The following is a 21,541-nucleotide window of genomic DNA, read 5'->3' as shown; positions in this document are numbered from 1 at the left end:
TAATGATTCATTACTGCGTATTCATGTTTACTTGTCGTATATATTGAAAGAAATTTCATTTGTAAAATTTCGTTATTTGGAGATTCGTGTTCCTCAAACTGCATCAAGCAATTGATTCAGTGCATTTTCAAACAGAAAATCTATTCAAGCTAATACCAAGAAACTTTACAAAGGTTATTTAAAAAAAATGTAAAAAAAAAACTCCAACGTTTTATTTCTTGAGCTCATTAACGCAAATTTATAGCGAGCACTTTCATATTCAGTAAATCGACGTAAGTTTCTTTTTGTTCTTTTTTAATTCGGCAAGATATATACAATGGTGTAAATATTTGAAGTCAAAAACACGTGAATGCAATCGTTCACTTAAAATGAAATGTTTACTGCACCATTGCATCAAGTTGAACATGGTTTAAACTGTTCAAATTCTTGCGTATTGGCTAATAGTCAGAGGTTTATAAGATCGAAACCATTAAATCAACGTTTATTCTTTGATATTTTCTTGTGCAAAAAGGATGTCTTTAGAAACGTTACACATTTGTCTTTATCAACAGCAATGTCTTCGGGGAGGTTGGACCAAAACATGGCTCTTACATATAGTAGAAGACTACTGTAAATGATATAATGTACATAGATAGGAGGCGTTTAATAGAGAGAGGCGTTTATATAATTTCTACCAGTTTTCTATCACCTAAGACTAAATGTACAGTTTATGAGCACAATAAACGACTCATTTAACAACATTGCATGGTGGTAATATGGAGGGGGCGTCTATTAGAGACGGGCTGTTTATTGCGGATTGAGGGACGTTTATTTGATACGAGGCGTTTATTGGAAAATTATAGTTATTTTTGGCGGCACAGCATTTTGATGAATGAGAAACAGTGCAGAAATATGGCGGCTGACTATGCAGGTGATATATTGTCATTGCGTCGATAGAGAAACGAACTTAATATCTTGAAAGATTCATTCCCTATCATTATGAGTAGACGAAAAAGAAACATAGAGCCTCCAAAACGACGACAAGGTGACCAAGTCGAACAATTTTTGTGGAATACGAGGTCAAAAAATAACGAGATTCTGGGCGTTGGAAGTGATCCAACTGATAATGTTAACATGAGAATTGTAGATAACGACTGTCATCTTGGTGTGACTGGGTATATGTTCATGCTTTCTCATGAAGTATGTCTACGCGATGCTGTTGGAATTATTGGCAGTTTTTCTGGACAGTTGCTTATTTGCTCATCGAAAGAAAGATCGAATTTATCTGATACTAATGTTGTTGTTGGTTTGGTCAAACATGACAGTACAAAGAAATCTTCTCTGAGCTCTAATGGTGTTAATGCATTTATCAAAGTATCCGCGAATTTCAACCAAATAGATAGCTTGTCATATTTATACAAGAAAAATGTCATTATAATTGTTTCAGATGTTGATACTTCAACTGAGGCGAATACAGAATGTAAATTGATGGTTTACTTGAATAAATCAGGATTTACAGCTGTAGATGATCCCAATGAACATCCATGCATGAAAAAAATACACACATCATTAAAGATTGTTATGGAATGGCTTAATGGTCCTTATTTCACTGAAAATGAACGTGATACTTGGTCCGCAGAAAATGGACAAAATTTTGATCATCTTATTCAGTCAGTCTTTGATTCATTGAAAAGCAAACAGTTGAAAGACAAGAGATTTAACGATCAAAAACTATGTGGATACCTTCAACATCCATTCTTGATACCATCATTACGAGATTATCAGAAGCAAGCCATACAATGGATGATTGACCAAGAAAATGCTAAAGACAAAATAGCAGGTTCACCATTTTCTTTTAATAATGGATCCTTTCTTCTTGAACTGCAAGCCTTTCCTGAAAAGTTTAGTAAAACTAGGATTTTAAAGCCATTAAAAGTAAAATAAAATAAATTGCTAATATGTTTTATACAACCAAATGTCAGCATAAATTGGAGCAAATTTATTATAGCTGTATTTTTAATATGAACTGTGCAGAACATTTTTGTTTTATCAAATGAAGATAACTTTTAGAGAGTATTTACTAGTACTAAAGAATTTCTCTGCTTTCCTATAAGTTTTGCTTTTAAGTTGTGCCATTATGGTTTTCTGTTTCTTTTTAATAACCATATACAATAATATTTATGTCTTTATATGTCTTGTGATTCTTAATAAATTCTTTCGTCGATTGAACACTTTATTGGTGGCAGTGGACTTTCCTTGCTTTATTGCAAGCAGTTGGTTGAAAAAGTTTTCTTTAATTTTAGAGAAATGTCATCCGCTTTGGCAAACCATCAATATTGGTAAAATAAAAGCTTGGTATAATCCTTACACTGGAAGGTAGGTTTACTCTTCAATCACATCCATCATTGATTCAATATTGAAATTTTCATTTTTAAACATGCTAATTTTGTACATTTTAGAATTAGTGAGAATGAGATTTCACCATTTCTACTTCCTACTGGTGGAATTCTCGCTGATGAAATGGGACTTGGCAAAACTGTGGAAGTTCTTGGCTGTATACTAAATAATCCTAGAAAATTCAAGACTGACTCAGGATTGTTGCAAAAGATTATTCCTTATGATTTCTCTGACAAAGAAGAAAATTCCATGATCAATAAGAAAGATCAACTTAAGTCTCTCATTGACTTAAATGTTTCCATGTCAAATATTACTGAATCAATGCAGGTAGATTGCCCTCCGAATGACAACCTTGAATATTTCCCTTGTCATGGTAAACATCAGCTGGTTTGTGATTATGATTTGATGCCAAGACCAGAGAAGAAAATTAAATTTGAGGAATGTTCTTTGTCCGAAGATAACAATTCCCCATTTACATTTAATGGTTTAAGTGAAAATGATTGTTTTCAAATGAAGCCATCTGCAGATGTGTCAGAAATTACCAATCAATTTAAGGACATTAAAATGCGATGTATTTGTGGTGCAACTGACTTTGGTCCAAATGAAACAATCCTTGTCTGTCAATCTTGCCAACATTCACAACATCCTTCTTGTGTTGGTTGGAAAAGTAAATCACAGAAGCAATATGTATGTCCTGATTGTTGTTCAAAAATGGTAAGGACTGTATCATTATTATCACGTGGTATTATTTTCCTCGCGCGCCACTTCACGAAGCAGTTTGTACGAAGCAGTTCACGATTGTGACATACTGTCATTTTTAAGCCACGAAAAAAAATGCACTTAGCTGAAGCCTCGAACCTCTCAGCAACTAAAATATGAACATTTGTAAAAGATAATTGATTTTCTACTTGGCTTTTTTCATTGATTTCAAGTGATTAGTATTTCAAAAATTTATATTGCATAAAAGATTGTTTTTCTCCGTTTTAATAAAAAAGTTTTATTTTTTTATCGTTCATGTTATACGCTGTGTGCACTACTAAATTTTAAACATACTAATGTAATATTGCGAGGGAAAAAATAAAAAATAATTTTCATGCATTGTATTTTGCAATAAGTTAATGTAGCCCAACAAATTGTAAAGACGACATAAATAAGACAGTAGTGTTTACAATATTGTTTACAAAAACAGTTATTGTACGTACGTTGTCGCCAAATATTAATAATAAATATTGATTTATGTAGCCTCTACTTCAATCCAATACTACACTTATTATATCTCCTGTTCCTATTGCCTACCAATGGCTTGATGAAATCCATCGTCATATTAAATGTGAAAGTCTTAATGTTATGGTAAGGTAATCTTATTTTTGTGCAATGATTTTGAGTTTTACTTTGCTACATGTCACATTCTTGTAGGTCACTACGCAGCCAATATTAGCTATAGCTGTTTTATTCTAAGTTTATGAATTTATCTCTAAGCTATATTTTATTTCAATTTAGGTTTACAAAGGAGTTGCAAAACATGGATACATTTATTCATCAATGCTAGCACGAAATGATATCATTCTAACGACTTATGACGTGCTAAAAAGAGACTTTCATCATTTAGCATCCAAGAAAAGTATATTGTTCCTTTAACATTGAAAATCATTATTCCTTTATTGGAAATCTTTTTCATTAATTGGAAATCATTTTTCGTTTGTTAGAAACCATTTTTTGTTTATTGAAAATGATTTCAATTCTTCTAGACCATTACAGCCATCGCCAACCTAAGAGATATGTGGCTTGGCCTTGTCCACTAACCTGTATTCAATTTTGGAGGGTGAGTTGACGTCAGTCGTATTATCATCTTGAGCAAAAGGATGCATTTTACTTCTTTTCTTATTCTAAATCATGATTATTTTTGATTTTTTTCATTGTTTTATATTCATGTATGTACATAGCGAGAAATTATTTATCAAGAAATTGTGTATAGTTATGTAATATTTCCTACAATCTACATAATTTCAAATACTTGGAGATCTTTATTATCATTTTATGTAGATTTGTCTCGACGAAGCACAAATGGTTGAAAACACAACAGCAAAGGTTAAAAGTTAAATCACACTAAATTGGAAAGTTTCTGTTTTACATTACTAATATCACACTTGTCACAATTATAGACCAACGTGTATCTTTCTTCTTATAGACGACAGAAACTGCTCTACACCTAACCGCTGTGCATAGGTGGTGTGTTACAGGGACACCGATCCAAAAAAGTGTGGATGGTTAGTCATTCAAGAAATCCACATAAAATTTAGATACAGATATTCATATCTTATTAAAATGTCATTTGTTCGACAGTCAAAATTGTAATGTGTAGTGTTGGTTTTTAGATCTTTATGGGTTATTCCTGTTTCTTGGGGTTGCACCTTATTACAAAAAGCACTGGTGGAAGAAATTATTACATGAACCGTTCATGGGAGGAGATATTAAACCATTGAGAAAAATTTTGTATCAAATTATGTGGAGAACGGCCAAGATTGATGTTATTGATCAGGTTTAGTAGAAAACTCTTTCATATTAAAAGTGTTAAAACAACTGACTGCATCGAATTATCGTACTTACAACTTTTTCAATCGCATTTTGTTTTATTAAAATGTCTTGTAATTTATCTGTTTTTCTATTGGTGTGTGTAGATTCTGTAAAAAAACGCTATTGGTTACTTTTTAACTGTATTTGTTTCTATTTTTAGGTAAAACTTCCTCATCAAGATGAATTAATGAATTGGCTCAACTTTTCTCCTGTAGAATATCATTTCTACCGTCGACAATACGAAGATTGCTCCAAGTTTGCTCTGAGTGTAATAACTTTTAAATTAATTAAACTACTTATACTGTTGAAACATTAAACACATCTATGTCGTTTATACAGGTAATAATACATAAATTTTGCTGTTTGCGTTTTCAAAGAATTATTTTTTTGTGTAGGAGTTGCGAAAATTCCAGGAGTCTGAAATGGAATTGAGTAGTCTGGGTAGAAACAGTTTTCATAAGGTGAAAATTATATATTGTACGTATGAGACGATATATGTACAATATTTATTGTGTGGAGGTTGGATATATGTACAGTATTTATTGGGTGGAGGTTGGATAAATGTACAGTATTTATTGGGTGGAGGTTGGATAGACAAGTACAATATTTATTGTATGGAGGTTGGATATATGTACAGTATTTATTGGGTGGAGGTTGGATAAATGCGTACAATATTTATTGTGTGGAGGTTGGATATATGTACAGTATTTATTGGGTGGAGGTTGGATAAATGTACAGTATTTATTGGGTGGAGGTTGGATAAATGTACAGTATTTATTGTGTGGAGGTTGGATATATGTACAGTATTTATTGGGTGGAGGTTGGATAAATGTACAGTATTTATTGGGTGGAGGTTGGATAGACAAGTACAATATTTATTGTGTGGAGGTTGGATATATGTACAGTATTTATTGGGTGGAGGTTGGATAAATGCGTACAATATTTATTGTGTGGAGGTTGGATAAATGTGTACAATATTTATTGTGTGGAGATAAGATAAAATGTGGAAAGTTATACATGGATTTTTTGAATAAATGACAATAACATTCTATAATAAATTATTTTCTGCAGGTCATGTGGCCTTTACTGAAACTACGTCAGGCATGCTGTCATCCCCAGGCCGTTCGTGGCGGTTACCTTGCCATCAAGAAAAAGTGAGATACTTTGATTTCACAAATAATAAAGTCAAATTTGCTAGCGTGTTTTTGAAGAAAAATTTATTCATAAAAATAAACTGCCAAATGAACCAAACTTTTTCTACAACTTTTCGTCTTTTTTATTTAGTGTGATTACAATGGATCAACTTCTCGATAGTTTAACAAATAAAGCAAAAATTGAGTGTCAAGAAGCACATAGACAGTTATTGTGCGCAATAAATGGTAAATTGTCTCATATTTTTTATAAAATATTTCATTCAAAACTTACACGTATTTTGATTTAATTATTTTACTATAGGGCTGGCGGGAATTTTTATCTTACAAGAGAAGGTATATGCGTATATAGTACAACATGGTACAAAGTTGTACATGGTAGTATACCATGATGTATATTTGATGTTTAGTATCAAGAGGCAGTAGATATTTACAGAGAAGCTATGGATTCATGGAAAGAACATGAGGAACGTTTTAAAACGGATTCACTACAGGTTCTAACTATGAAACATTTTTGGTATAAAGTTTATCACTTTACGACAAAGACAAAAATTTCTTATTTCGATAAAGTTCGTCACAACAAGAACATGAAATTTCAAGATTTTTGTGTCGAAGAAATTAGTTGTATGAAAACAAAGAAATACGTATTTTGTTAAATTGATTCAAACGATGACCGTTTCTTCGTACTTTTAGATCAAGTTCTTTTTCTGGGAATATAAGTTCCTCTGTGTTTTTAGTTTGTGAGAGTTTTCAGTGAACGACAATTAAAGAGATGTTAATCAGTTAAAAACCAAATCTTAACAACAACCAAACTTTACATCACGTAAATGAAGTTAGGGAAAACAAGAAATGTTTTACTTAAAACAACTTTTGACAAATAAGCTAAAAGTAGTAAAAGCTGACGTTGCCTTGAATTTAGAAACTGCATACACTGTACAATCTTGACGACATATTAACAAAGAACGAAAAATGTAGCAGAACTTTGAGCGATGACGATTTACGACAAAAAGTAAGTGAGAACATACATTGATAATGAAGAATATACACAAGTCAAAAAGTTGATTTTTAGCTTTTCATTTAATTTGTGTTAATAAATATTTATCAGGCGTTCGAGATCAAAGAGAAATATTTGATGAAGAGATCGTATCAAGTTACAAACGCTGAAAATGATGCAAGTAATGCTTGGAAAGCTCATGATGAATTGAAACAAAAGGTTTGACTTGTTTCATGATTTTTTGTGTAGACATGCTTAAACATACGCTTATACTGTGATAGAAATGATTATTGTATTTGAATGAATTGCATCTGATCTGCGTGGGTTTATCAGTGTGAGAGTGACAACTACGTTGTTATTTTCCTCGATTCTTTTTCTTCAAAACAAGCAACAGCATCTCAACTTTCTAGTTCCATATCTTCTTTGGTGAATCTTGCTTCATATTAATCTTTACTTTAAACTCCAATATATCTCTCATGACATGTCAACCATCCATCTTGTAAGTCCATAACTATGCTGTCTCACTTTCGTTATCATTGCCTTCTAAACCAACGTTTTCTTTGATTTCAAAAGTCGATCTGACACTCCTGCTTTTTTTAACACATCTATCAACATCTTGCTATCCAAACTTTCCTTCATTTTCTTCATGCAGATCAAATCCATTATAAAAACGCTCTTTCACAATTGACAAAATTTATTACAGATAGACTTCAAATGTCCATGGTGGATGTCATATATACGAACGATGTTAGATGAAAGATTTCCTGCTCATAATATAAGAGCTCAACGTTTATTAGAGAAAATTAAGTTTGATTTGGCTGCTGTTAGGAATACACAAGAATTTGATTCAATAAACTTGGCAGATTGGTAAATTTATATACGACATATGTAATTTTGTTGTATGCAAAATTATCACAAAATTCTCTAGCAAATATATCGAACATCAGCAGTAAAATTTTGTTTTGTTCTTTGCGAACTGCACAACAAAATTGATTTCGGTGTGAGATTCGCCATTTTCTATTTTAAGGCTTGCCTGAGTATTTTTATCACTATTGAGGTTACTCAGGATACGTTTATCATAAAATTATTTAATGCTTTCAGTTGTTTATTTTGTAATGAGAATTACATACCTTCTATGTAGCTTTTCTGATTTACATGGCTTACAACTTGTTCTTTTTCAAAAACTGGACGCAATTGAGGTTTGACTTGCAATCAAACAACCCTATACAACTGAAACAAATATATTATATGTTATTCTTTATCAACAGGACAGTCAAATCAACTTGTTCACTGAGTTAAAGAAAATAATGAAGGAACCAACGAATGACATTGTACAGTCTGCTGCCGAATGTTGTTTACGTCCAGTTGCAAATAGCTCAGCTCCAACGTAAGTAAATATCATATACACATGTACTAATATATGCTTATATCGTGTGTATGAGATCTATAATATTCACAATTTTCTCTTATATTATTTTTGGGTGTCTTTTTTTATTTTATGTAGCTGTTGTTTTTGCAAAGTAAATAATTTGTTGTCAGTTTACGAATCGTCAATATTTGCACATCAAGGTTATAAAGATGCTGATGGAGAAAGGTAGTTGAAGATTAAATAATTGAAGAATTGTGAATAAGTTGTAATCAAATTGTTAAAAAAGAAAATTCTTACATAAATTTTTCAATCACGTTTTAGCATTACTGGTTTGAGGGCTGAGACAGAAGTATTTCGAGCTCTTAAATCAATTTATGCTTTTTTTAAGAGTGAAAATAAACGTAATTTTGAAGACTACTTCGGTATGCAGCTCTCCTTCTCACAATACGTAAACATAATGTGTGTGTGCGTAAGTTTTGTTTTAAATCTTCTCTTATTTATAACTTTCATAGAGTTACAACAACAAGCTCAACTTCATATGGAGTATCTTGAGTCCATAAGGAAGAATTTTAAAGTATTTATGTGCTCTTTTTTGTGATATTTTTTCATGATAATCTTTGTTAGATCTAGTCTTAGTGATCTATACTTTCCATCATTTAATAAAAGTTTTCTAAAATTTTTTATTGCAGGTGTATCGTCAACTTTGGAATTCTTTACATCAACGTGTTTCAGCGTTAGACGAGCTTTCCATGTGTACAATGAGGTTACGTTTACGCTTTCCTGGTGAAAATATTCCTGAGAATCAGTTTTATATTGTTGATCCAACAGAGGTTTGTTTTGATTTTTTTTAATGCTACGTATTATAATCCTATTTTCGATCTTTTTGAACGGTAAAAATCTTCAATTTTGTGCTCTTTTTTGTGCAAATTTAGGTTGAAAGGACGAAACTCGGCTTTTGCTCTGACAAAACTCTGGCTCATTCCAGTTTGAGGAAGTCTCTGGGTCAACTATTGTACTTAAAAAATTTAGCAAAGGTTTTGCATTAAATACGTATAAATAACGCTTCAAGTTTGTACAAATGACCAATCATGTAGAATTGGTCGTAGTGTTATGTACCGGAGTTAGGCCGGGGCTATTTTTGCCTGCCGGAACCGGAGTTTCTTAATCTCCGGCAGCAGTTGCTCGTGCTGTAAAATACTGTCAGACTTTCATGCAAAACACAACATGATGCTATAGATTGCATTCACGCATGTTAATTTATAATTAAAAGTCGGAGTGCGGAAATTTAACTTCACATATAAAAAATTTACTAATAATAGATCTGAAAATATTACTAATAATCAGTGTCTTGGAAAATTAACCAGCCACAACCATATATTCGAGTTATAAAATAGCCGGAACCGGAACTGAAAAACCGTAGTTTGCCCAGCAATAGTTGGTAGTTGATTTTTTATTTTTGTGATCATAAAGTTTGCATTTACATACATAGTTAAAAAACATAATAGTACAATTTCATTTTAGACACAAAGTACTGAAGGAGGAGAAAATACTGATAACTGCCCAGTTTGCACTAAAGTATTGGGTTATCAGGTATTCATTTATTGAGTTAACGAGTGATGTTAATTAAAGAGCAGTTTATTTTATAAGGTTGTAATAATTTGTGTGAATAATTTGTCTATGAATGTCAACGCTCATAAAGTTTGACAAAATGTGATAGAAACATTGATTCCTTCCAACAATTCTTGTCAAACGAACAATTTCTGCTGTAATCTGTGATGTTATATAATTGACAAAGTGATCATTTAACCCACGTATATCTACGTTTATTTTATGTTAAAGTATGTTATTAATACTTCATTGTCAAAACTGTACTTTATTCATCATAAATTATTTTCCTCCCCTTCCTCTGATATCTTACTTTGAGTCCATTATATTTTAGTGGAGTGTATTCTCCTGTGGTCACTGTCTGTGTTGTGAGTGTATGTGGGTGTTGTTGGAGCAACCACGAGTTATTTTTCAAAATCGTTCCAATGTGCGTTGTCCATTGTGTCGTCATGTGACGATGGTCGAGGATATTTCGTATGTTAGTACCGCAAGACAACTTACTGATGAAGATAAAGACATAAACGTAAAGGTTTGTTTTATGATGTTTTTAAATTGGCAATACGTATATACAGGACTATTGTAGATTTTTGGCTTACAGATGAGTGATTCTTGAGTAAAGAAAGTGTTATTAGCATTGTAAAAAAATTTATATGTTTTTTTGTTAATAACTGCATAGTAATTAATTTCAATTTTAATGTTTCAATAAAAGCGCGCATGTTAGTAACTCGATTGCAAATGGTGGTAGTATAAAATATGTAACTGTCTATGAAATGAGAAGTTCTACTTTTACTAAGTCTTGCTGTGCAATTTCCTAACCTCTAATACTATCATATTAATAGTCTACAGTTTGTAATACCATTTTACAATTTTTCTTGGGGATGCGCATCCCCCAGCACTTCCCCAGAAAATCCGCCCCTGCTTGGATTTTGGTGTTTTATCATTAAAAACAACAATACTGCTAAGGTCATTTGTGTACCATAGTGTACGTATTTGTACCATAGTGTACGTATTTAATGCGCAATTATTTTGCGTTTTTACCAGTTATACATTTTTATGTATGTCTTGTGCGATTCTCCCAGTAATAATCATTTTTATTCTATTACAGGGAAGTCATTCAACCAAAATTGAAGCGGTTCTGCGAACATTAATAAAAATTCAACGAACAGACACTGGTGCAAAGACTCTAGTGTTTTCTACGGTACGGAATGTTAATAATATTGCTCTTGATTTTAATGTACAGCACTTGATCCTTTCAAAAAGATTTTCCAAAGCTTGAATGCTGACAATATTGTGTAGTGGCAAGATGTTCTTGATGTTATTGCGCATGCTCTCGATGAGAACAACATGAAGTATCGAGCTATCAAGAAAAGCAAAGATTTTGAGGTATGGAAGCTGTCCTTAGGGATTTATTGTCGTCTTACATAGTTTGTTACAAGTATATTAGGAATTTACGGTGATAGTATCTTAAGGTTACGAAGGAGTGTAAAGGAAATATGAAATACAAATATTCATTCTTTAATGACGGCCGTGTAAATCATCAATATCTTGAGCTACGATAGTTTGTTCATTTTTAGTCGAATTTGGAGGAATTTAAAAGATCGCAAGAAATCCACATATTATTGATTCCACTCCATTCTGGATCAAATGGTCTCAACATTATTGAAGCAACTCATATGATACTTGTTGAACCGTCATTAAATCCATCATTAGAGAGACAGGCTGTCAGTCGTATTCACAGGATTGGACAGACTAAGTATGATTATACTTCTACATTTCCAAAGATGTACATTTCCTGTCTTCTAGATCTCCATCACATACATTTCCTTAAATTAAATGTAGATATGATCTTCGCACTTTTGCTGGACAATTTAAGCAATTGTCTCATGAACCTGAAAAATTCAGGTGACTCAACGGGATTTTTCAGGTTCATGAGACAATTGCTTAAATTGTCCAGTAAAAGTGCGAAGATCATATCTTCATTTAAATTCAAACACCCACTGCATATAACATTCTTATTTTACATACATTTCAATTATGTACCATAAGTGTCAGACGTTTAGATGTACATAAGGTAGTCGTGTTACCTCTAAGTTACCTGCAAACTGAGGTGAAAAGAATTTATCCACACTCTAGTAAAAAATAACCATTCTCCCAAAGCATTTTGCTATATTTACGGAACAGAATTTTTGTGCAATTATGTTTGAACTAACAAACATAAAAAATAAAGAAAGGCACCTGAGTTCGCACTCAATTCATTCGTTCGTTCGTTCATTCATTCATTCATTCATTCATCAACTATATGTACATCTTTATCGTGCATTTCCCCATTATGAACATGTTTGTCACGATTGTTTAGGGCAACATTTGTTCACCGTTTGTTGATTAAAAGTTCTGTGGAAGAAAAGATTGTGAAATTCCTGCAAAATAAAGAGGAATCGGGAAAGAGGTAAATTTTTTATTCGATTTTCTTAAAAATTGTGAAATGAGTCGAAGAAAAGAGGCTGATAATAATCTATCTTACATGAAGTAGAAAGTAATGGTCAGAGAAATAGTTTTCAATTTCTTTTCGGTAATTTGTGAGAGGTGTCCTACTATGTATTGAAGTTTAAAGTAATAGATAAAAGGTTGTTGTTGTTTTTGTTTGTGTCATGTATATCATTGTGTGAAAATGAATTGCGTTAATAAAGTAAATGGTTTGAATCCGGAAGTATCGTTATACATATGTTTGTAACCACCGCTAAGAGGTTGTTGAAACGTTCGTCAACATTAACATCAACAGTCCTTCTAAGGACACTACTAACCTAGACGATCTACATTTACAAACATGTATTGCGCTAAATTATGTCACAGTACGTTCTTTGAGAAATAATGTCATTTATATCAAATCATCGTGCTACTACGATCAAATGACAATGGTTGGAGGTTTAGTAAAGTTTTGGATTTTGATTAGGTCGTGGAAAGTACGTAGCTAAGATTAGACTAGAGATGAAGTTAATCTTGTTTCTAGTTAATGTTGGGGATCTAAACTCAAAGAGGAAGTTTTGACTATCCATCCAATTAATAATATGTCAACGTGTTAATATCAATGTGGGAAATGTCCAGATAAAATAATAAATAAAACCTTTTTAACCCTTGAGATAATTTAAAGAAAGTTTAGTTGAAATTTACATCTAGTCAATATATGTAACACTTGTCAATTTTACAATATTTAGCTGTTGTATGCAAGGAAAAGACGGAGAAAATGTTCCATTAACTGTTGGTGAACTGGCATCTTTCTTCGAACAAACTTGAGCAAATTATCGCTGTATTTTTAAACGTTATCAACGGGGTTATAATGTTATCGTGCATTTTAAAAGCATAATATAAAGTTTTATGACATACACGTATGTGGTTTGCCATTGTTTTCTACTGTTATGTTAGAAAATATTGCGAAGGACATTTTATCTGCCTGACAAATCTCATTGTGTTGTGCTTAATGAAATAATTTTGAGAACAATGAAAATGAGGGAAAAATAAACTTTATGGTGTTTTCGTTATGTACATAGTCTGCAAAGTTGTTAAGTTAACTTCTTAAATATATTTTCTCTGCTTATTCCGTGACGGTGAGCACAAATCTCTTGTAAATATTTCAATCTTTCTTTTACTTGGTGGAAAAGCTAAACGTATAAAAATAGTAATTATGATTTTAAGACTGACCTTTACATTAATCGTCTGGTACAAATTTTATTCATTCTGCATGATGAAGCACACAATAGCCCACTTCTTTAATCTAGAGAGTTATGAAGAAAGAAAAAATCTTAGTGTATAATTTTGATATAAGATTTTTCGATTTTGAACAAAAATACAATATGTTCACACCGTAACTAATTACGAAATAAAAGATGTCTACTGTGTTTGCACGGGCTTATTGCAAACCAAGGAGACCTTTGGAGAACTCGAGAGCAGATCAGTGCAAGTACGAGACAACAATAGTCGCGGGTTGCACCTGCCCGAATTGCTAGTAATTCCAAGTGAAGAATAAGATGCACTAAATAAACTGTTCCTATTGAAATGAATGGAGACAATAGCTGAAGTAATTATTGAATGAAGACAAAGGAGTAATTACAAATTTTTGATATTTTTCTCTGGTTGGGAAAGTCTAGTATGTCGAACAAACTGAGGGTACTGTGTATATCTGCAAACTTTTTAAAATTTTTACACTTTTACAAATCAGCAAATCAATTTTTACAATTCTTCTAAACTATTTCTTAAATTATTCTTAATTAAGCTCAAGAATGACGACATGTCTTTAAAAGGACCAAAGCATGTTACGTAACAAACATTTATTTCTTTTGTTTCATATTTTTCAGCGTTAACCCGTGTAATTTACATAGCAGATCTGCCGATCATCATTACTTACGACACAATGTATACTCCTGGGATTTTATGTAAAAAACAATGTACTTTCTTACGACGAATTGTATAAAAGTTTGTATAAAAAACTACAACCTTTAAAATCACTCGATATTTAGAATTTGCATTATCCGATGCTAAAAAAGGCGTTAAAAAAAATTTAAAGCAAATTTAGTTTGGGATTTATAATGAACAGTAGCTGTAATTTGTGATCGAACTGGTTATTAAAGTACAATGTAGTACCCATGCACAGCATTATCTTATACTTAATCATTTTCCAGAATTACGTAGAATTTCCAGGGTATGAAAACTGGTACATAACTGTGCATATTTTGCAGTTTGGACTTATGTGAAATTCTCAGGAGCAGAAATGTTTTTTTGCTTGTAACGAAGATATGAATGCGATACTTATATGTACGTACAGCTCTATATAATGATTTACAATACGTATGTAGCTATTAAAACTTCACAATACGTCAATTTCTAAAGGTTAGTCTTGATACACCATGTATTAAACCCCAGGAGTGTAAAATATGTAAAGGCAATGGTGTGATAACTGCCCCTGGCTGCTATGCAATTTATATGTTTGCAGTTTTTTTGACACAGCCTGTAGTACAGTACGTTAGCATTGATACGTAAATGTCTTACCATACATAGAGTTCTTCATGTTTAGTGTAAGAAAATATTACACAATACATTGGGGTAGTATTACATTGCCAAGATAATTCACATCAAAAATTTCCCATGACAATATTGTACGTATAGTAAACCATGTCATCTTCCGTCTTAGTGAAAGCATGTGCCAAGTAAATCGATTTTACGGTCAGTTTAACACGCTTTCTCAGTGGAAAACACCAAGGTTCCAAATTTTCTACCATAATGAATCAACTACAGGCACCACAAACAGCTCGAAGAAAGTTTTGACAATACATGTATCAACCAGACATTTACGCTTCTGACCGATTCTCAGTTTCAGTGGTGGATCTAGCAAAAGTCACAATAAATTACTGCAGCACATTTTAGCATATATTTACATTTCTAAGCCCCTTAGAGGTATATCCATTGGTGAACTTATATTCTTTAGAAATTCAAAACCAATAATCTTTTTCTGAAAGTACTTTGAATTTAAAATTAAGGAGCTATAATTTATTTTGATGAACGCTGGATTAGCTACTGTTCTGTTTTCATTTCAGCTTTTTGCCAACAAAATATTCATTTGCAAAGTGTGACCGGTTCAACAAGCGAATTCACCTGACGTCATAGCTGCCATGTTTGATTAGAGAGGAAGGTTGTACACCCCTCCTAGCCTTGGTTGGATGGGGTGAAAAGGGGTGCAAATTTCCTCGCCATATTATGCCACACAATGTTAGCATTTAAATAAGCACACATTAAAAAAATTCCAAATCATAACAAAAAGATAAATAGTATTTAACAAAAAAAGTCTAAGATAGTACGACAACACACACACACAAAATAACATCGTGCATTCACCTCAGTCGAAACATTTAAAAAAATATATTATTTTTTCGAGTCTTTTACGTTAATTTTATGAAGCATTTTAAAGTAATCAAGTCAAGACGTCGTCATCCATTCACAGTTTGCTCGTGATTAACGCGTTTTACAATTAAATGTACTTTCAAAAAACCTGGTGAACTACAGTAAGTGTATATACTGCAGTAGGGAAAAATACAGATTTCTAAATTAATGTTTTCAACTTACTTCAGGCCTTTGTATCTCATTGATGTACGTACGTACGTAGATGGTTGTGTAGTTCTGTAATTTCTTAAGAAAAGCCTAAAAAAATAGTGACAAAAAAGGCAAATTAGACATGAAAGTACGATGATCATTGAATGTTTTTTGAAGTACAAATCAAAGAAGAACAAATATGTCTTGTCCTTGAAACAAAGATTAATTGTTCTTGACTTCTTTTCTTACTGCATTAGTGTAGTTGAAAAAAATAGATATCATAATGGAACCAATTTTTAAGCAATTACTGCGTTTTGACTCGTAATTTGTATCAACCATAAAATGTTTCATATATTTATTTCATTTCTCCATGAACTTCCATTTTATTTTGATTAGATATTTTAATTAAAACCAAAAGCAATAACATAAATAACTAGTTGTTTTCTTGTTGCTGTACAGTCAACTTGACCAACTGTTCAAGTTTGAACATAGTTGATGCAAACACCAACCACAGATCTACTAGTGCTGATTTTGGAGATAAGAGCTTGCACTCAGACAAAAGTTATTAAAGAAATCATCTGAGCATGTGTGGTAATGAGTAAAATCATACCACCATTGTTGAGTGGCCTTTACATTATCCATGTAGAAGTAAGGCTTAATGTTCTGTTGCAGTGGATTAGAAGTTCACGTGTAGGTTTCAAAGCTCCTCTCCTTTCATACCATCTCAGTGGTGAAATGGGATAAAAAAGCGTGCTATTGACATTCCCAGTGGGATTGCATGATAGGAGCTAAAATTTTTACTGAAATGTTAACATGTGATGCTTTCAATTGCTCAGCTGTCTCGGAGTATTGGTAGGCATGGCCCAAAGGCCCTGAACAGAATTTTTTACATTGAAAATTTTCTTTTGTTTACAAGAGTTCTTCTCATAAAATACACAGGATATATATGTAGCTATACCAACCAAGGATACTGTAAAGGTTCAAAAAACCTCTGCCTTTTTGACTTATATTGACTTATAAATTTTAATTATTTGATATCTTTTACAATAAAACACTCTCCTTTACTTTCATACATCAATATTATGAACATAACCATCCATGATCTGTGGGCTTCTTCAACATTTGTGGCAATTGGCAACACACAAGGATTTGCTTTCCTACTCTCATTTAATTTTAAATAAAATAATTGCGTATAAGTTAAAGTTTTTAGCAAGCTAAGCCATTCGTATAGTCTAAACTAAACTCTACTTTACAGTTTCAACCCTTATGTAACTGTAAGTAATGTTATGAAATTTTACTTCATTTTAGATACAAATTAACTGACTTATACGCTTATAATACCGAGTAATACATTGCCCACAAAAAGAAAACTCAAAATAACTTACCTTTGCGTTGCTCCGATAGATATTCCAGCAAAATAAGAATAATATGCAGTTTTATTCCACATTGACAGTCAGCACAGTCTTTGCTGCTGTGCAGTAACTCCAGTTAATTTACGACTGTCTATAGCAGTCAGTTAAAGGTTTCCATAGAGACATGATGCCTTGAATAAGTAAAATGGATGAATCTTCCGAAGAAAGTAAAAAGACAATGTAAATGATCTATTATTTTCTTTTATTTTTAATGCAGTTAAAATGAATCAATGATAATATTGACAAGCCTTTGTTTTAAATACATCGTTTTGCTTGCTTCACCTTGGCATAATGGTGGTAATTGTGAAGACAGAACATTATGTTTTCAAACCCATCTATGTATTTTTGAAATATAAATTAACACAGAATGCTCATTTAGGGAAGAGAGGCAGAAATTTGACTTCACAGCCAATGCTGCCGCTGTAGAGTTTTTGGCTAGACTGAGTGAGTTTTGATGTAGTGTAGTCAGTTTTCAACATTTCAACAAAACAATGTTGAAAGTCATTCATTAATACATTCACAGGTCGTGAAGATTGGCGTGGACTTTGTTTCTCGGAGAAATTAATGACAATGTGTGGAAATAAAGTAAGAATATTGGGGTAAAAATCTCAGCTGTATAACAGTGATGACTTTTTACTAATAGAAACTTAGATCATTGATGGTCAAGTTCCCTCATTGTATTCTTTTATGTATGTACTTTATAAAATAATATTGTTTATGAACCAGTCGGTTAGACTATGCTTAGAACAAAACTCTCTTACAATTGCTTTTTGATCTCTTAGAATTATGGTGAATTTGAGCTAACAATCAGTGATGGAGAGTGGCGTGGCATGCAATGTTATATGATTCATCTTACTGAGGAAAATATTGATGCTGATGCCCCTAAATTGATGAGCATTATTGGTAGTAACTTTACAACTTTCATACTTTTGATGACAAAATTTTCTTTATGGCAAATTTATTTGGACTTGTTCCAATATTATTCATCTTTAAAGAGATCTTTATTGTTGCCACATTAATGTGTTCATAAAAAGAAACACAGATTTTTTCTAATATTTATAAAATTAATGTTTATTTTGCCCTTGATTATGATTTACCAGATTTTGAGTCAATTAAATTTCAAATGTAATTGTGAAGTGCCTACTTTGTACATCACTCCCTTCCCCCTAATTCATAATTTTGGCTTTTCGATAGCACATGTTAGCGAAACCTTCACGTTGCTCGAGCAAAGTACACACGAATATATAAAGGTATGAACGTGGCTTCGCAGATAGTTGAATTCACATAAAAATGTTTCCCACATTCAATTACGCAGTCTTCTGCCTTAAATATTGCTGTTTGATCTAACAATCAACTGTAAGACTGTTTAATGGATTTTATGTTCAATTCTTAAATAATTGTTCTTATAATTTACTTCATCTTAAATCCAAGGCATTCATTTTATACACGTAAATAAATAGATGTTTATTAACAAAGAGATACAGAAAATGTTTAAGTTTTTTCCATCGCAGATTCCTGAACGGACAATGGACGTAAAAACTTTGATAGTTCGTGAAGCTGGAAAATATGTTGTTCAAAAGACAGTATCCCAAGACAATGTAAGAAATGACGAAAACTTTGAGAAAATTACATTTTATTTATTATCTACGTAAATCATTCAAGACGAACTGGTCTGCGAATTTCACTATTTCTAATATTTTATTCAGTGTGAAAGGAAAACACTTGAAACGTTTTCTACAACGCAAATGGAGGGTTTTATCTGTGAAGGTTGATAGTTAGCAAAAATCATTTCGTTAAATATATGCTTCAAAATTCTTTTTTCCTTTTGTCTTTACACTATACTATTTTTTACAGCTTGTCATGTTGTTCTTCAAAGATTTTTCTTGAAAAAAGGGTTTCCAGAAAATGCTGTATTTTTAACTTTCGACAGTGAAACAAATATATCGTCTATGTCATTTGTAAGTTGGGATTGCTGTCTGATAATGAAAATTGATCTATCTTTCATCGCATTTGTCTTCTGCAATTACCTTTGTTAGCTAAAATAAATGTGTGCGTAAATGAAAGCCAAAATAGCTTTTTAAAGCAACTGATCAAAAGAACTTATCATGTTGAATATTTTAGAAAGTGTTGGGTGTCAAAGAACTAATAGTAGAAAATAGAACAGTCATGACAAAGGTTATCGAATCTAGTCTATCATCCTTAATGAAACAAGATTCACTTAGGAAGCATTTTTTTATACCTGACGGGTAAATAAATTTCCATCCGATTGTTATAAAAATTGTTTTCATATTCTGCTGGAATAATCTCCTGTTTCAAGTAGATACTAAGACGATTTCTTTACCTCGATGTAAACTTTTGATGTTACGAACTGAACTAAGTCGATTTCTTTACCTTGATGTAGACGTTTTATGTTACGAACTGAACTAAGTCGATTTCTTTACCTTGATGTAAACGTTTGATGTTACGAACTGAACTAAGTCGATTTCTTTACCTTGATGTAGACGTTTGATGTTACGAACTGAACTAAGTCGATTTCTTTACCTCGATGTAGACGTTTGATGTTACGAACTGAACTAAGTCGATTTCTTTACCTCGATGTAGACGTTTGATGTTACGAACTGAACTAAGTCGATTTCTTTACCTCGATGTAGACGTTTAATGTTACGAACTGAACTAAGTCGATTTCTTTACCACAATGTAGACGTTTGATGTTACGAACTGAACTAAGTCGATTTCTTTACCACAATGTAGACGTTTGATGTTACGAACTGAAGAGAACAGTAACGTTACACTTAAACAGTTGCAGTCGCCAAGATCTCTTACACGTACGTAGTTCTTTGCATTTCTTTGTAAACATAAGTCAATTATACATTGGAGATCGAACAATAGGACAAGGAGTAAGTTTTACTACAATTAGTTTAATTTAAACATAGAAAATGTTCATTTAAGTTTACTGAATGAATGACTGAGAGACGTTTATATTTTTACAAGGCATCATATTCTGTATGTCATTTTACCATTTTATGGAAAATTTTACAGCTGAGCAACCTGACGTTATGACGCCGCTCAATTGGCAAGAAGATATGCAACTTTTTTCTGAGTTTTTGGACAGGAAAGTATGTCGAAATTTTGATTCTTTAACATTAAATTCACTGACAGGGAAAAATCCCATTGTTAGACAACATCTTCAAGAATAACACAACTCACAAATCAACTTTGATCATATTTAAGCTGCTGCCTGCGTATTTAAGTTGTGAAAAATGCAATAAATACGTTCTTAGAAATGATATATGACTATTAACCTTATACTTACATATAGCTTGTATTTTATTTTAAGGACGAACTAATTGATGAACACAACACGTATCTTCGAAGGCATCCAGAGTTTCAAGCAATATTAGCTGATTTTCTACAGTATTTACTTTTTAGAAAACCTCAAGATATATTTGCATCCGCTAGAAACTTTTTCTCAGGAATGTCTTTATTCATATCAAATCAAGACTCAGATCAGTGAAATACCTACGATCTTTGCTCTAAGTATTATGTAGCTACGCTTAAATTATTGATTTTGTGCTGAATGCATCTTTTACACTTGTTTTTCTATATAGATATGTAGGCTATCATTAAATTTGTGATTTTTAAAATTATTACCATATACGTACGTACACATACTACTCTACTACGAATGTTAATTTATTTGTTGTTATAAAATATAAATAACGTACCAAAAAACAATGACCGAAGCATTAATACACTGTGAAGTTATCCTTTATACTTACAGAGCTTCGAGTCATGAAAAGTTAATCTCCTGTTGTAGAAATGATATTCGTAGAAAAATATTCAAGCCTCGACAGCCGATTACTCTATATATTCAATATGTACTATCATTACACGTAGGTTGTACTACAAGTTTTTGTAAGAAATAATTTACTTTCATGCGCTTTGCATTATTTCTGAGCTATAAAATCTACGCAAATTTTTT

The 21,541-nt window shown here is 32.1% G+C and overlaps 2 protein-coding genes and 1 long non-coding RNA gene across 6 annotated transcripts; 2 read left to right on the top strand and 1 right to left on the bottom strand.

Moving 5' to 3' along the window:
- The first annotated feature begins 890 nt into the window (after positions 1-890).
- LOC124440099 (E3 ubiquitin-protein ligase SHPRH-like) lies at positions 891-13,776 on the top strand. Its single transcript, XM_046990419.1, has 32 exons — positions 891-1,819; positions 2,283-2,355; positions 2,439-3,090; positions 3,619-3,726; positions 3,877-3,997; positions 4,125-4,198; positions 4,420-4,464; positions 4,565-4,643; positions 4,752-4,915; positions 5,111-5,218; positions 5,346-5,411; positions 6,022-6,104; positions 6,235-6,329; positions 6,406-6,437; positions 6,512-6,595; positions 7,021-7,110; positions 7,207-7,314; positions 7,799-7,962; positions 8,237-8,294; positions 8,364-8,482; positions 8,600-8,689; positions 8,786-8,886; positions 8,977-9,038; positions 9,154-9,294; positions 9,397-9,498; positions 9,986-10,054; positions 10,404-10,598; positions 11,175-11,267; positions 11,366-11,452; positions 11,644-11,822; positions 12,426-12,515; positions 13,282-13,776. The coding sequence occupies exons 1-32, from the start codon at positions 979-981 to the stop codon at positions 13,358-13,360; spliced, it is 4,452 nt and encodes a 1,483-aa protein (XP_046846375.1). The 5' UTR covers positions 891-978; the 3' UTR covers positions 13,361-13,776.
- LOC124440100 lies at positions 7,160-17,618 on the bottom strand. Its single transcript, XR_006946558.1, has 5 exons — positions 17,533-17,618; positions 16,181-16,255; positions 15,110-15,445; positions 13,766-13,838; positions 7,160-8,325 (listed from the first exon to the last, which is right to left on the bottom strand). It is a non-coding gene; the product is annotated as an uncharacterized LOC124440100 (long non-coding RNA).
- Positions 17,619-17,681: 63 nt separating this feature from the next.
- Positions 17,682-21,294, top strand: LOC124440306 (ciliogenesis-associated TTC17-interacting protein-like). 4 transcript variants are annotated; one of them, XM_046990669.1, is made up of 12 exons: positions 17,682-17,739; positions 17,939-18,003; positions 18,083-18,144; positions 18,342-18,462; positions 18,754-18,809; positions 19,071-19,157; positions 19,266-19,326; positions 19,414-19,517; positions 19,681-19,805; positions 20,311-20,384; positions 20,599-20,675; positions 20,897-21,294. In XM_046990669.1, exons 1-12 carry the CDS (start codon positions 17,705-17,707, stop codon positions 21,071-21,073), a joined length of 1,044 nt encoding a protein of 347 aa, XP_046846625.1. In that variant the 5' UTR covers positions 17,682-17,704; the 3' UTR covers positions 21,074-21,294. The 4 variants fall into 4 exon arrangements, with proteins under 4 accessions (XP_046846625.1, XP_046846627.1, XP_046846628.1 ...); XM_046990670.1 differs by lacking the exon at positions 17,682-17,739 and adding an exon at positions 17,792-17,856; XM_046990671.1 differs by lacking the exons at positions 20,311-20,384; positions 20,599-20,675; positions 20,897-21,294 and adding an exon at positions 20,061-20,304.
- Positions 21,295-21,541: the final 247 nt, after the last annotated feature.

This window comes from Xenia sp. Carnegie-2017, unplaced genomic scaffold (genome assembly GCF_021976095.1).
Source record: "Xenia sp. Carnegie-2017 unplaced genomic scaffold, XeniaSp_v1 HiC_scaffold_2, whole genome shotgun sequence".
Classification (NCBI taxonomy): Eukaryota; Metazoa; Cnidaria; class Anthozoa; order Malacalcyonacea; family Xeniidae; genus Xenia; species Xenia sp. Carnegie-2017.
This window is presented reverse-complemented; position numbering and strand designations above follow the sequence as displayed.

What these genes read in the sequence shown, in the direction of transcription:
- LOC124440099 (XM_046990419.1), top strand. Translation starts at nt 979, where the DNA reads ATGAGTAGACGAAAAAGAAACATAGAGCCTCCAAAACGACGACAAGGT. An exon ending in TTAAAACGGATTCACTACAG is followed by an intron (nt 6,596 to 7,020) that starts GTTCTAACTATG and finishes CCTTGAATTTAG; the next exon opens with AAACTGCATACACTGTACAA. An exon ending in ATATTGTTGATCCAACAGAG is followed by an intron (nt 9,295 to 9,396) that starts GTTTGTTTTGAT and finishes GTGCAAATTTAG; the next exon opens with GTTGAAAGGACGAAACTCGG.
- LOC124440306 (XM_046990669.1), top strand. Translation starts at nt 17,705, where the DNA reads ATGGATGAATCTTCCGAAGAAAGTAAAAAGACAAT. An exon ending in GAAGAAAGTAAAAAGACAAT is followed by an intron (nt 17,740 to 17,938) that starts GTAAATGATCTA and finishes ATGCTCATTTAG; the next exon opens with GGAAGAGAGGCAGAAATTTG. An exon ending in AGACAGTATCCCAAGACAAT is followed by an intron (nt 19,158 to 19,265) that starts GTAAGAAATGAC and finishes TATTTTATTCAG; the next exon opens with TGTGAAAGGAAAACACTTGA.